The 12,350-nt window shown below is 42.1% G+C and overlaps 1 protein-coding gene across 1 annotated transcript in view; it reads left to right on the top strand.

Moving 5' to 3' along the window:
- LOC143996526 (uncharacterized) overlaps nucleotides 1-11,370 on the top strand; it is a 32,279-nt gene extending 20,909 nt beyond the window's left edge. Inside the window, exon 5 of the mRNA XM_077491615.1 lies at nucleotides 11,134-11,370. Coding sequence (XP_077347741.1) covers nucleotides 11,134-11,253 — 120 coding nt within the window. The 3' untranslated portion in view covers nucleotides 11,254-11,370. The remainder of the gene's footprint in view (nucleotides 1-11,133) is intronic.
- Nucleotides 11,371-12,350: the final 980 nt, after the last annotated feature.

Genomic DNA, 12,350 nt, shown 5'->3' with positions numbered 1-12,350 from the left:
AAATTCAAATTTATTCTATTTGAAATTAGAATTTCAGAAGATGGTTATATTCTTTTTTATTCAATTATTTTTTATTCAGTTTTATTCTACGAATTTATATTTTATTCTATTTTGTTCTTTTATTTTATATTCTATTTTTTCTGTTTTGTTCTAATATATTTTATTCTTTTATTTTTTGGTATATTTTTTTCTATTCTATTCTATTTTTTCTATTCTATTACTTATTTTCTATTCCATTTTATTCTTTTTGTAAATTGGAAAACTATTCGAATTCGTAAACGCTTTGAATTTGAAAACTATTCGAATTTGAAAACTATTTGAAATTGATTTGAAAACTATTCAAAGCGATTTGAATTTCCTCAAAATGTTTTTCTCGTTATTTTCGGATTTGTTTAACCACTTAAGCCTCGGACCATTTGGCTGGCCAAAGACCAGACCACTTTTTGCGATTCGGCACTACATCGCTTTAACTGACAATTGCGCGGCTCCCAAACAAAATTGATGTCTTCTTTTTCCCACAAAAAGAGCTTTCTTTTGGTGGTATTTGATCACCTCTGCAGTTTTTATTTTTTGCGCTATAAACAAAAAAAGAGCGACAATTTTGAAAAAAACACATTATTTTTAACTTTTTGCTATAATAAATATGCCCAAAAAATATATAAAAAATGTAGTTTCCTCAGTTTAGGCCAATACGTATTCTTCTACATATTTTTGGTTAAAAAATTTGCAATAAACGTATATTGATTGGTTTGCGCAAAAGTTATAGCGTCTACAAAATAGGGGATAGTTTTATGGCATTTTTATTAATATTTTTTTTTCTAGTAATGGTGGCGATCAGCGACTTTTATCATGACTGCGACATTAAAGCGGACACTTCGGACAATTTTGACACATTTTTGGACCATTGGCATTAATACAGCGATCAGTGCGAATAAAATTGCATTGATTGGGGGGCGTGATCGGATGCAGGAGGAGGCTGTGCGTGTGTGAATGAGCCGGCGTCTCGCTCTCCCCTCCATGCCTCCACACTGAGTGGCGTTCTCCCTCGTCAGCCCCGTCCGCATACAGATGGATAGCAGTCTGTGATACGAACCCCACGCCGAATAGATATTTTCTCCTCCCCCCGCTTGCCATTCCGCCGCACGGCGGAGATTCTGATTCGGCGGCAGTGGGTGGAATACTGGATGGGTCAGCTCTCTCCCTGTCTCCCGTGGAGCGGCCTGATCTGGTGACCGGCCCGGGACTGGAATGCTGAGATTGGAGAAGCAAGGAAGGAGAGGAGCAGGTTTTCTTTGCATCTCCACCGCCAGAGAAACAGGACATGTGAAGCATGCAGGCGACCTCAAGAGAGCGGCGTGAGAAACAGCTGTTAAACAGGGTGGTGAGTGTGTATCATCCAGTGAACTTTTGAACTGAACTGTGAATTCTGATAAAGATTTCATATGATGTGGAAGGACGCTGAATAGATCTTTAAACTCCCACCCTATATATTGGCTTGTTTGGTGTTCCCCCTGCCTCAGCTTTGACAATTAAGCAGCTTGCTGAAGAGATAACATAAGGAACTGTTTCTTTTGGAGGAGTTATCAATTTTTTTTTTTTTAAAAAAAGCCTGTCAGTGTTGCTAAATATTGAGTGGAGCTGCTTCTATCAGATTTACTCTGACTTATTGAGGCATTGCCCTCCCCCAGGGGTTGATCTACTCTGGGGTAGTACACCGGCTATGAAAGCTACTATGGGACATCGTGTAAACTGAACCCAAACAGACCTTTATAATCTTTGTAATCCCGCTTTATATACCTGCTTGCTTGGCGCTTTTCCCCTGCCTTAGCTCTGACAACTGAGAATTTTGCTTAAGAGTACAATATAAAGAACTGTATCTTCTGGAGGAACTCTCAACTTATTTTTAAGAGACTGCCTGTTTGTATAGTATCGATAGTAGATGCAGTACCCTTCCCCAGGGTTTTGACCTCCTTTTGCCTCAAGGAGAGTGGTAAAGTTAGAAACATAGTATATAAATGCCCCAACTTTTGATAACCAGAGACAATGGTTGAAAGCGCAGCAGGAATACCGTCATATAATGTTAGAGAAAGCGGAAAACAAATATGTATTCCAGAAACAACAAGCATTTGGGGAAGGTGAAAGGGTTGGTCGAATGCTAGCGCACTTAGTGAAGACAAATTCAACACCCTCTATGGTAACAAGGATTAGTATGGCAGAGGGTGGGATATCCACAAATGGGTTAGACATATTAGAGAGATTCAGAGCTTATTATGAGGGTTTATACCACTCTAACCAGGCTGAGAAGGGGGAAGAAATGGATACATTTTTTAGTGAGCTGACAATGCCTCATCTCTCTAAGGAAGATAGTGATACCCTTGATGGTCCTATAACAATAGAAGAGATTCGGTGTACCGTGCAGGAAATGGCAGGACAAAAAGCCCCAGGCCCAGACGGCCTCCCGGTGGAGGTTTACCGCCATTTTGGTGAGGTGTTAATACCAGAATTGTTAAAAGTTTTGAATTGGTCATTGAGTACGGGAGAGCTCCCGTCTTCAATGATGGAATCAATTATAATAGTGATACCGAAAGAAAATAAGGATCCCCTCGACCCCTCATCATATAGACCCATCTCCTTATTGAATCTGGATGTAAAGATTTTAGCAAAGGTCTTGGCGGCTAGGTTAAATAGAGTGATAGAAAAGCTCATTCATCCTGATCAATCAGGTTTTATTCCTGGTAGATCTACAAGCATAAATACAAGGCGGGTCTTTTTAAATCTTCAAGTACCAGCGGATGGAGATGGCCAGAGAGCTGTCCTATCTTTGGATGCCGCCAAGGCCTTTGATACTTTAGAGTGGCGCTATTTGTGGAGGGTTTTGAGGGAATTCCATGTGGGTCCGGTATTTATAAAAGGGGTGAAAATGCTATATAGATCCCCGGAAGCAAGGATAAGAATAAATAATGATAGCTCGGCCGGGATTCGATTGAAGAGAGGAACGAGGCAGGGGTGCCCCTTGTCCCCCCTCCTGTTCGCCATGGCAATTGAACCCTTGGCCGTGTCCCTTAGATCAAATATGGGGATAAAGGGATTTAGGAGAGGGAACGAGGAAGAAAAAATAGTATTATTTGCAGATGATCTGCTCCTGCTTCTTGGAGATGTGCAGCATTCTATAAGGGAAGTAATGTTTAGAATTAAAGATTTTGGACATCTTGCGGGATTAAAGATAAACTGGGAGAAATCCTGTATATTGCCTATTGACCCCCTAGATAGTCCCTTACCTTGTGAAGCTGCACATATCCAGATAGTGACCCAAATGAAATACTTAGGCATATGCATCACTAAAGACCCCAAACAGTATATAGCGAATAATCTGGTCCCATTGTTATTTAAACTTAAACATAAAATTAATATCTGGAAGAAACTACCTTTGTCAACAGCAGGTCGATGTAACTTAATTAAAATGATAGTATTACCGCAACTTCTATATGTCTTACACAATTCTCCAGTATGGATATACAAAAAATGGTTCTATAAGGTGGATTCCATATTTAGAGAATTGATTTGGAAAGGGGGTCAAGTAATGGAGGGGGAGTGGCACTTCCACATCCATTTAACTATTTCTTAGCGGCCCAGCTACAACATCTGGCGGGAGAGGGCTTAGAGGATGGAGGACGGAAAAAGAAAACCCCTCTAGAACAACTTTTTGGCAGAACATTGGCAGTGACACTAGAGTCAGGGGTCTCTAAGCGAGATATTCCTACTCTAGGGTTGATGACAAAGGTGTGGGAGGTAACTAAAAGAATATTGGGATATAGGGGATTTACGGAGTACTCCCCCCTTTGGGACAATAATAAGCTGGATGAGATACAAAAAATAGGACAAATAAGGGAATGGGAAAGATGCGGCATAAAGTTTATCCACCAGATTTATCATAACGGCAACTTGAAACAATTTCAAGAGCTAAGAGACCAGTTCGCAATTCCGAAGAAGTCTTTTTTTAGATATTTGCAGGTTAGACACGCTTTGGAAAAACAGTTTGGGGTGGATGTAATAGAATGGTGTGAGATGCCAGTAATGAAGGATATATTACGAGTAAAATCGGGGAAAGGGCTAATATCTAAAATCTATATAAAGTTGTGAAAGAAGACTCAAGTAAGAGCGCAGGAGCAAATGAATAGGAAAAAATGGGAAGTAGATGTGGGAAGCATCTCGGAAGATCAGTGGGAGAGGATTCTTGAGTTGGCACCTTGGTTGTCCATCTCTCCTCCTCAAAAGCTTTCTCACCTATATCTGTTGTACAGAGCATATTATACCCCTAAGAGACTTTTTCAGTTTGGTAGAAGGCGGGATGCGGCGTGCCCTAGGTGTGGAAGGACAGAAGGAGACATGATTCACATGTTCTGGAGATGCCCCAAGCTATATCGATATTGGAGTGAGGTAGTGAGGATAATCAATCAAGTATTTGAGATGGCAGTAGAAGTGGAACCTATGGGGTGTGTATTGGGATGGATTGAGGGGGGCGGGGACCCCAAAAATGGTAAACTAGCGAAATTAAGGTGCCTTTTCCAGGCCAGGAAACTTATAGCCCAGAAATGGCAGTCCCCAACACCCCCTACTAGTGGAGAGTGGGTGCAGAACATGAATAGGGTTATTCTTAAAGAAAGGGTAGCATATATAAGACAGGGTGGTATTAAAAAATTTGATAGGATTTGGAAGTTGTGGTATGAGAAAATGAATGCAGGTGTGTATACTTAAAAGGGGAAGAGCTGCTAGTCAAGAAACAGTGTGAGGAGTGGGTTTGAGTGAGTGGGGAAATGAGATGAATGTGGGGAATGGAAGGGCGTAAAAGGGCTATATGAAATTTGTATGGAGCCTTTGTTTTATATGCTAATGTTGTATGTTATGTTTAAAATGGTAAAGAAAATTCAATAAAGAGATAAAGTAAAAAAAAAAAAATTGCATTGATTACTGTAAAAATGTCACTGGCAGTGAAGGGGTATAACACTAGGGGGTAGTGAAGGGGTTAATATGTATCCTAGGGAGTGTTCTAACTGAAGAGGGGATGGGACTGTGCAGGGAAACTAACAGATCACTGATCATACTGTCAGTTCACTGCTCAGAGAACTTGAAACTGTGTGTTTACACACACAGCTCCCGGTCCTCCGTGTGACCCGAGCGATCGCGGGTGCCCGGCGGGCACTCGCATTGGCTCAGGGAGCAAGCGGGGAGCACACGCGCACCACCCGAGGCGCGCCCCAGTGCCCGTTTATGTTACCGACGTAGCATAACGGCGATTTGTGCAGCTGAGCCATGTCGCCACAGTACAACTGCGGCGGCTGGTCGGCTTGCGGTTAAACTCGGTACTATTGTAATTAGGAAATTTGAATACGTCCGAATTTCCAAAAATTTGTCCAGGTTTTGATTCGGAATGAAACGAACTGCATGTTTGGAATATCGGCCAGTTTCTATTGAACCGGCCGAAGCCAGTCTACATTGGGCCTGCGTGTACTAGGCTTTACTCTAATCTGACATTCCAGTTCCAATCTTTTGACATACATAGCAATAAATAGATTAATGGCAGGTATGCCTACAGGTAAATACCTCATCCTTAAAGCTTAAGTTTAAATAAAGCTTAAAGCTTAAGTTTAAATTTAAAAAAATAAAATTAAGTCCCTATAGCGTCAGTGATATAATTTACCTATAATATAGGACATCCCACGTAGTGCATGCAGCTGGATTCTGAAGAAATCTACACTGCAGTGTTAACAGCATTGGGTCTTCAGACAGAACGGCAGTACAGATGGTACAATGGGAAGCTGCCCTCTCCTCCCTCCTTCTCCATTGAGAAACATTCTTTCATTGATTACACTGCCTGTAACATGACTTGTGAATGGGGGAGAGTCTGAGTCACAGGATTCTCTCCATCATTCACAGATTGTGTTATAGGAATTGTGATTATTGAAAGTACATTTCTCATTGGAAGAGGAGCGAGGAGTGGGAGTGTCCCTGTCAGACCATCTGTACTGCTGTTCTGCTTGAAGAGCCAGAGCTGTTAATCATCGCAGTTCTGGAAGTTCAGAGCTAGAAGGATGGGTATCCCTGCAGTGGAAATTTCTCGAGGATCCAGCTGCCTTCACCACATGGGATATACTTCACTACAATAAATATGACTAAAGCCGTCAAAAAAAAAATTTTCAGCTGTAAAGGTGCAGAGGGCTCACTAGATGCCCCACACAGCTCAAAGGCAACTGAAGACCTCCAGTATGTCTTTAAAATAAATGTTTCCAGCACACTTACCAATTCCAGTGTGTCTTTAAAATAAATGTTTCCAGCACACTTGCCAGCTAGTCAGAAAATGACAGCGTGAATATTTTGTGGTTGCTGGTGAGAGCCACAATCAAAGTAACAAATATTTAACAACCTGTCACACATTGTCACCTACAGTCAGTATGGAAGGGTACAGGGCCTATGGTGGCAACATATACTGTAAATCCAAATGACTCTTACCTATGTCCACCTCTGTACAGCCAGTTTCCTTGTCGCCATTTTGAAAAGTATGTCATTCTGCACATGCGGGAGATAGAATGAATGACGTCATGTGCCCCGTCTCGTGCATGTACCATATGTCGCTACACTCATCTGTGTTTTTATAAAAAAAGGTGTTTTTTTACAGCAAATGAGTTGAATGGCATATGACTCATGCAGGATATTTACCACATGACAGAATACTTCGAGATCTTTTAGCTTAGGTACAAAATCTTCCTAAAGGCACTAGTGATGTTGCCTTCTCAAGGGGCATCTCTACTGCCAGGGCTTATGTCATTAGTGCCTTCAGGGAAACCAGGAAGTGGACAAAAACAACGGTAAGTAAATCACAATTTTTTTTTTTAATCATCATTAGATGATTTTGCATCAGCATGCAGTGATGTATGTGTAGCACCCTCTACCTAAAGGTAGGTGCTAGAGTAATATTTTTCTAGCTGCAGGGCACAAGTGCAGGTAAATTTAGCCAGGCCTATACTTTAGGCTGGGCCTTGTTGTTGTGATTTGGGACTGGGAGTGTTCAGTGTAGTGAGGGGTGTGGTCACCTGTACTTTGGCTCAGAGATGCCTTCTCTGCTTTCAGATGGATTGTTCTGGAAGAGAGGTGGGACCTGAGACCTGAGTGCCAGGCAGCTCATGTGAGGAGCCCTGACCAATTATCTCTTGGTATTGGCAGGGGGGTAGGCCTCTCATATAAGCTTGGGTCAGATGCTTCCAGGGAGGAGTTCTGTGGAGCAGAAAGACAGAATGGAGGACTGAGGTGCTGTTCCACACGTCCCCACATGGGGATGCGGCGAACGCGGAGGAGGGATGGTGGAACTGCTAGGAAGGAGCTAAAGATACAGATCTTCATCTCTAAGGAGGCATCCGGCTGCTGTGACTGGGAAACATAGGACCTGGATGTAAAGAGGATCAAGCAGAGGAAGTAGCAGTCAAGCGGAAGAGAGTAGAACAGCATTCTGTGATTGGGGACACAGAACTGTTCTGGAGGAGAAGGTCAGTGTAACATAAGAAGAGAAACTTGTCAGAGCAGAGTAGAATGCTGTGCCTGGGGAACATAACATTGTTAGTGATGGACTGGCACATTGGTAATGCCTTCCAAAGACTGGGTGACTGTCCGATTCATGGAGGCTGGAGGGAGCAGCTGTGTGCAGCTCTGGCTCTTTGATTCTTGAAGATGATATTATTCCGGTTTACAAATGGGAATTATTTAGAGTGGTTCCTTTTGTTCTTTTGGAAGTGAAGCTAGTAACTCAGTGTAGCACTGACCCCCGAAGGAGCTGCTGGTTTTATTGGGCCCACCATTACCTTCCTGACTGCTTTTTCGTCTAGAGTTTCCCGTGGTAAGTGGCCCAAAGAAATGTGGAAACTGACACTGAATCCTCTTTTAGGTTATTTATTTGAAGTATAAACAGAGTCTCTCAGTTTAGGGTAGAGGGTTAAGGTACTTTGGACTGCAAAAATAACAAGGCTCTTATAGAAGAAATCCAGAGAATAACAGTTGGATTTTACAACCCCCGGTTAAACCTTCTCACTAGGCCTAGCAGCTGGTGGAATGTTAAGTAAAGTCTCTGCCACAGACTTGAATGTAGAATACTGCCACAGACTTGTGTGTAACTGAGGGACATAGACAAATTTAAAGAGCTATCATACGGTACCAGTATCTCTCAGCCGGTCCGACGATACCATAAGAGTGTAGATCCATGAAGCGTCCTTCAACTGAGCCTCCAGGCTCCTTCAGAGAAGCCAGCCCTGCGCACAGCCTTCTCCTGAAGTGTCCTCCCCTGGGTGCTTCTCCAGTTGCTGGGCTTCTCCCTTAGATGAGACGGCACTGGACCACCTTTGAATCAATAGGACCCGATATCCATTCAGGCCTGTCCCTGCAGTTGCATCGCCTCGGGCTAGCCACCCCCGAGACTTGGAAATGCATGGTTCCGCACCCAAAGGCCAGGAGGGCCATGGGGGCTGGTCAGGAGGACCAGAACCAAACAGACAGAAAAGATTCTCTGGATCGGAAGGGACGGAACCCTGAAGGACCTGATGTCGGTACCTTAAATACCATCTCCCAGAATGCACAGCAGGAGACACTTCCACTGGGCTGGTTCTGAAAGAAACGTGGCATTCAATACACCCAGCTAGACTGCATTCTCACACTTGCCAGCAGTGACAGCAACACCTGCGGTCAAGGAGAACCCAGTGTAACCCATCCAGACTGGTACTGAAACCATAAATTTAGTAAAATTAGCCCCAAAACCCAACTGTGGTTTCAGGAGAATTAACTTTGAAAAACATAAAGCGCATGCTCGTCAGGAGCCAGCGCTACATCAGTAACTATGCAGTGAAGGATTTGCAGAAAGAAAAGAAGCAACACTCAGTAAAGAACTTATTGCACAGAAATACAAAGATACAAGGCCAAGGCCACGAGTAATTCCAAGAATGTGCTGTATCATCATGGGCATCTCATATTCCCTTTTCTCCCATCCATGTTTTACCCTACAATAAAAGCAACAAAACTGAGAAAATATGACTGTCCATTGTCTTTAAAATGGTGAATGGGGGGTTGGCAGCATGGTGATTGGCAGATGCTAGTAACCAACTCAGCAGCCCTTACGAGGGTACCGCTACATATGCTATTGTAAACTTTTGAAATAGGAGGAAAAGTCCGCTTTAGGATAAAAAAATAAATAAATCTGACCAGACAGGCACTTTAATACAGAAGAGACTATGGGGTTGATTAACCAAAACTAGAAAGTGCAAAATCTGGTGTAGCTGTGCATGGTAGCCAATCGGTTTCTAACTTCAGCTTATTCAATTAAGCTTTAGCAAAGAAACCTGTAAGCTGATTGGTTTCTATGCAGAGCTGCACCAGATTTTGCACTCTCCAGTTTTAGTAAATCAGCCCCTATGTCTCATCTGTATTAAAAGACTCTTACTTTCCTGTTCTCATTGTATTATCTCTGCCTGGCAAATCAAAATGGCTGAAGTATAGAACTCAGAAGAAGAGTGGCTGAAGATGCAAGCTGTGAGCTCCTTGGTCGGTACATCGCTGGAGTAGAGGTGAGTATAATTTTTGCTTCAATATTATGTGTTAATTGCATGTATTTGAAAATCTATGTGGAATCTATGTGGTCTTTGTTACTCCCACTGACCACAGGCACAGTGGTCTTTTTTACTCCCACTGATCGTGGACACAGTGGTCTTTTTTACTCCCACTGATCATGGACACAGTGGTCTTTTTTACTCCCACTGATCACAGATACAGTGGTCTTTTTTACTTCCACTGATCGTGGACACAGTGGTCTTTTTTACTCCCACTGATTGTGGACACAGTGATCTTTTTTACTCCCACTGATCGTGGACACAGTGGTCTTTTTTACTCCCACTGATCATGGACACAGTGGTCTTTTTTACTCCCACTGATCACAGATACAGTGGTCTTTTTTACTTCCACTGATCGTGGACACTGTGGTCTTTTTTACTTCCACTGGTTGTGGACACAGCAGTCTTTTTTATTCCCACTGATCGTGGACACAGTGGTCTTTTTTACTCCCACTGATCGTGGACACAGTGATCTTTTTTACTCCCACTGATCATGGACACAGTGGTCTTTTTTACTCCCACTGATCACAGATACAGTGGTCTTTTTTACCTCCACTGATCATGGACACAGTGGTCTTTTTTTACTCCCACTGATCGCGGACACAGTGGTCTTTTTTACTCCAACTGACAGTTGATGCAGGGGCATTTTTTTGCTCCCACTGACCACTTTATTCCTGCTGACTATGGATGCAAAGAGCATTTATTACTCCCACTGACCACTAATGTAAGGGAAATTTTTACTTCCACTGACACTGGAGCGTTCTGTACTCCCACTGATGTAGGGGGAACTTTTTACTCTTACTGACCACAATCTGGCCCCAAAAAAATGTGATGGATTGTGAACCGGCCCTTTGTTTAATACCATACTTAAAATAAGGTAGGTAGGCCTGCAGAGTTTTTCAGAGTCTAAAATGCAAAGTAGTTTATATACCACCAACCTTTATCCACAATTCCTTTCTGTTAGGGTTTGCCTCCTTGGGATTTAGGGCTTGTCTGCCCCTGGATAGACAAGACAGGGAGAGTTTATTTAATCTGAAAATAAAGAGAGTTGACTTTTAAGTCACTGAAATGAACATACAGTGCCTTTAAAAAGTATTCATTCTCCTTGAAAGTTTCTACATTTTGTCAAGTTATGTCCAAAATCGTAAATGTATTTTATTGGGATTTTATGTGATAGACCAACACAAAGTGACACATAATTTGTAATTGCAGTGAAAGGTGGTTCTACAAAGTATTGACTCAGTGGGGCCTGAATACAAATGCACACCACACGTTTCACATATTTACATTTAAAAAATGTTAAAAACCATTTATCGTTTTCCTTCCACATAAAATCCCAATAAAATAAATTTAAGTTTTTGGTTGTAACATGACAAAATGTGGAAAGTTTCAAGGGGGTATGAATACTTTGGCAAGGCACTGTAGGTAAAACTAAATGTTATATCTTGGTTAACACAAAACAGAATTCTTGATTTTCAATGTTTTCTTGCAGGTTGCACTAGCATACCGTGTGGATGCCAGCATTTTAGGACTGTGTGCATTTGAGCTTGGGATATCTATCTGGATCGTCATAATGCTAACCTTTTCATGGAAAGATGCCATCTATGAGTAGAAAACACTCTAAATGTGGAAGCACTTTCTCCACCACGTCACCTTTTATAGCATTGTGCTAGCAAAAATTACATCCTCATTCTGCTAAACATTAAAGAACACAAGGCTAACCCACCAAGATAGCCCTAAAATGTATGCATTATTAATTTCTGGATGAAAATGCTAATTGTGTGGATCCAATGAGAATTATCAGTTCAAGGCAAAAGGAATGTGAATTTCTGTTGGGCATTTCATATTATTGTAAAAATAGTGGATACCAATGCTATGTGTAAGAATCAGATGAAAATTTTCAGTCCAAGGAATGAGGAATTTCTGGTTTGCATTTCACATTATTGTAAATGTTTTCTTTATTAAAAATGTAAAGTCACATATATAAAACACTGGTATCCCCTCTGTTTTATGAAGCTATAAAGCACAGCTTGCGGCTGTGTGGTCACGCGATCCCCCTCTGCTCTCCTTCCCTGATCTAAGGAGAGCAGCGGAAGGGGCTGAGATCCCCCTCTGATGTCAGCCGGCCAGCAGAGGGAGGTCACGTGACCACACAGTGGCGCTGATCAAGAAGGTATTTAGGATTATAATATTGAAAAAACTGACATACTGTGCTTTATATCCTCATTAAATAGAGGGGATGCCGGTGTTTTTTATACATTACTTTACAAGAATACCAGCGGGCGGGGAGGAAATCAGCTCTCACCACACAGACTACTGGGCTGACAGGCAGGGAGGGAGGGAGATAGGGAGAGGCTGACCATACAGCATGATGACGGAGGGACATAGACTGTCCATAGTATCATGGATCAGCAGCCATGATTACCGTAATCAGTACACATGGGGAACACAGAAACAGGCAGGGTCAATCAGGTATTTTACAACATGGAAAGGGACGAATTAGACAGCACAAGCATTATGTTATAGATCATGCTTTAAAGAAACCAGAGCATTTTTACATTTTTTATTTTTTTTAGGGTTACAACCACTTTAAGCTCTCGTGTGCCAGTAAAATTACAGATGACTTCTTTTTAGCCAATTTATTGCATACATCACCTTCATACACCATGTCATCTCTGTGGCGTGGTTAAGGTTGAGGTCAGGGGTGTA

The sequence above is a fragment of the Lithobates pipiens genome, unplaced genomic scaffold, assembly GCF_037356315.1.
Source record: "Lithobates pipiens isolate NorthernLeopardFrog02 unplaced genomic scaffold, aLitPip1_a1.2 Scaffold_19, whole genome shotgun sequence".
NCBI lineage: Eukaryota > Metazoa > Chordata > Amphibia > Anura > Ranidae > Lithobates > Lithobates pipiens.
The sequence above is the reverse complement of the archived record's forward strand: the minus strand, read 5'-3'. Positions and strand labels throughout refer to the sequence as shown.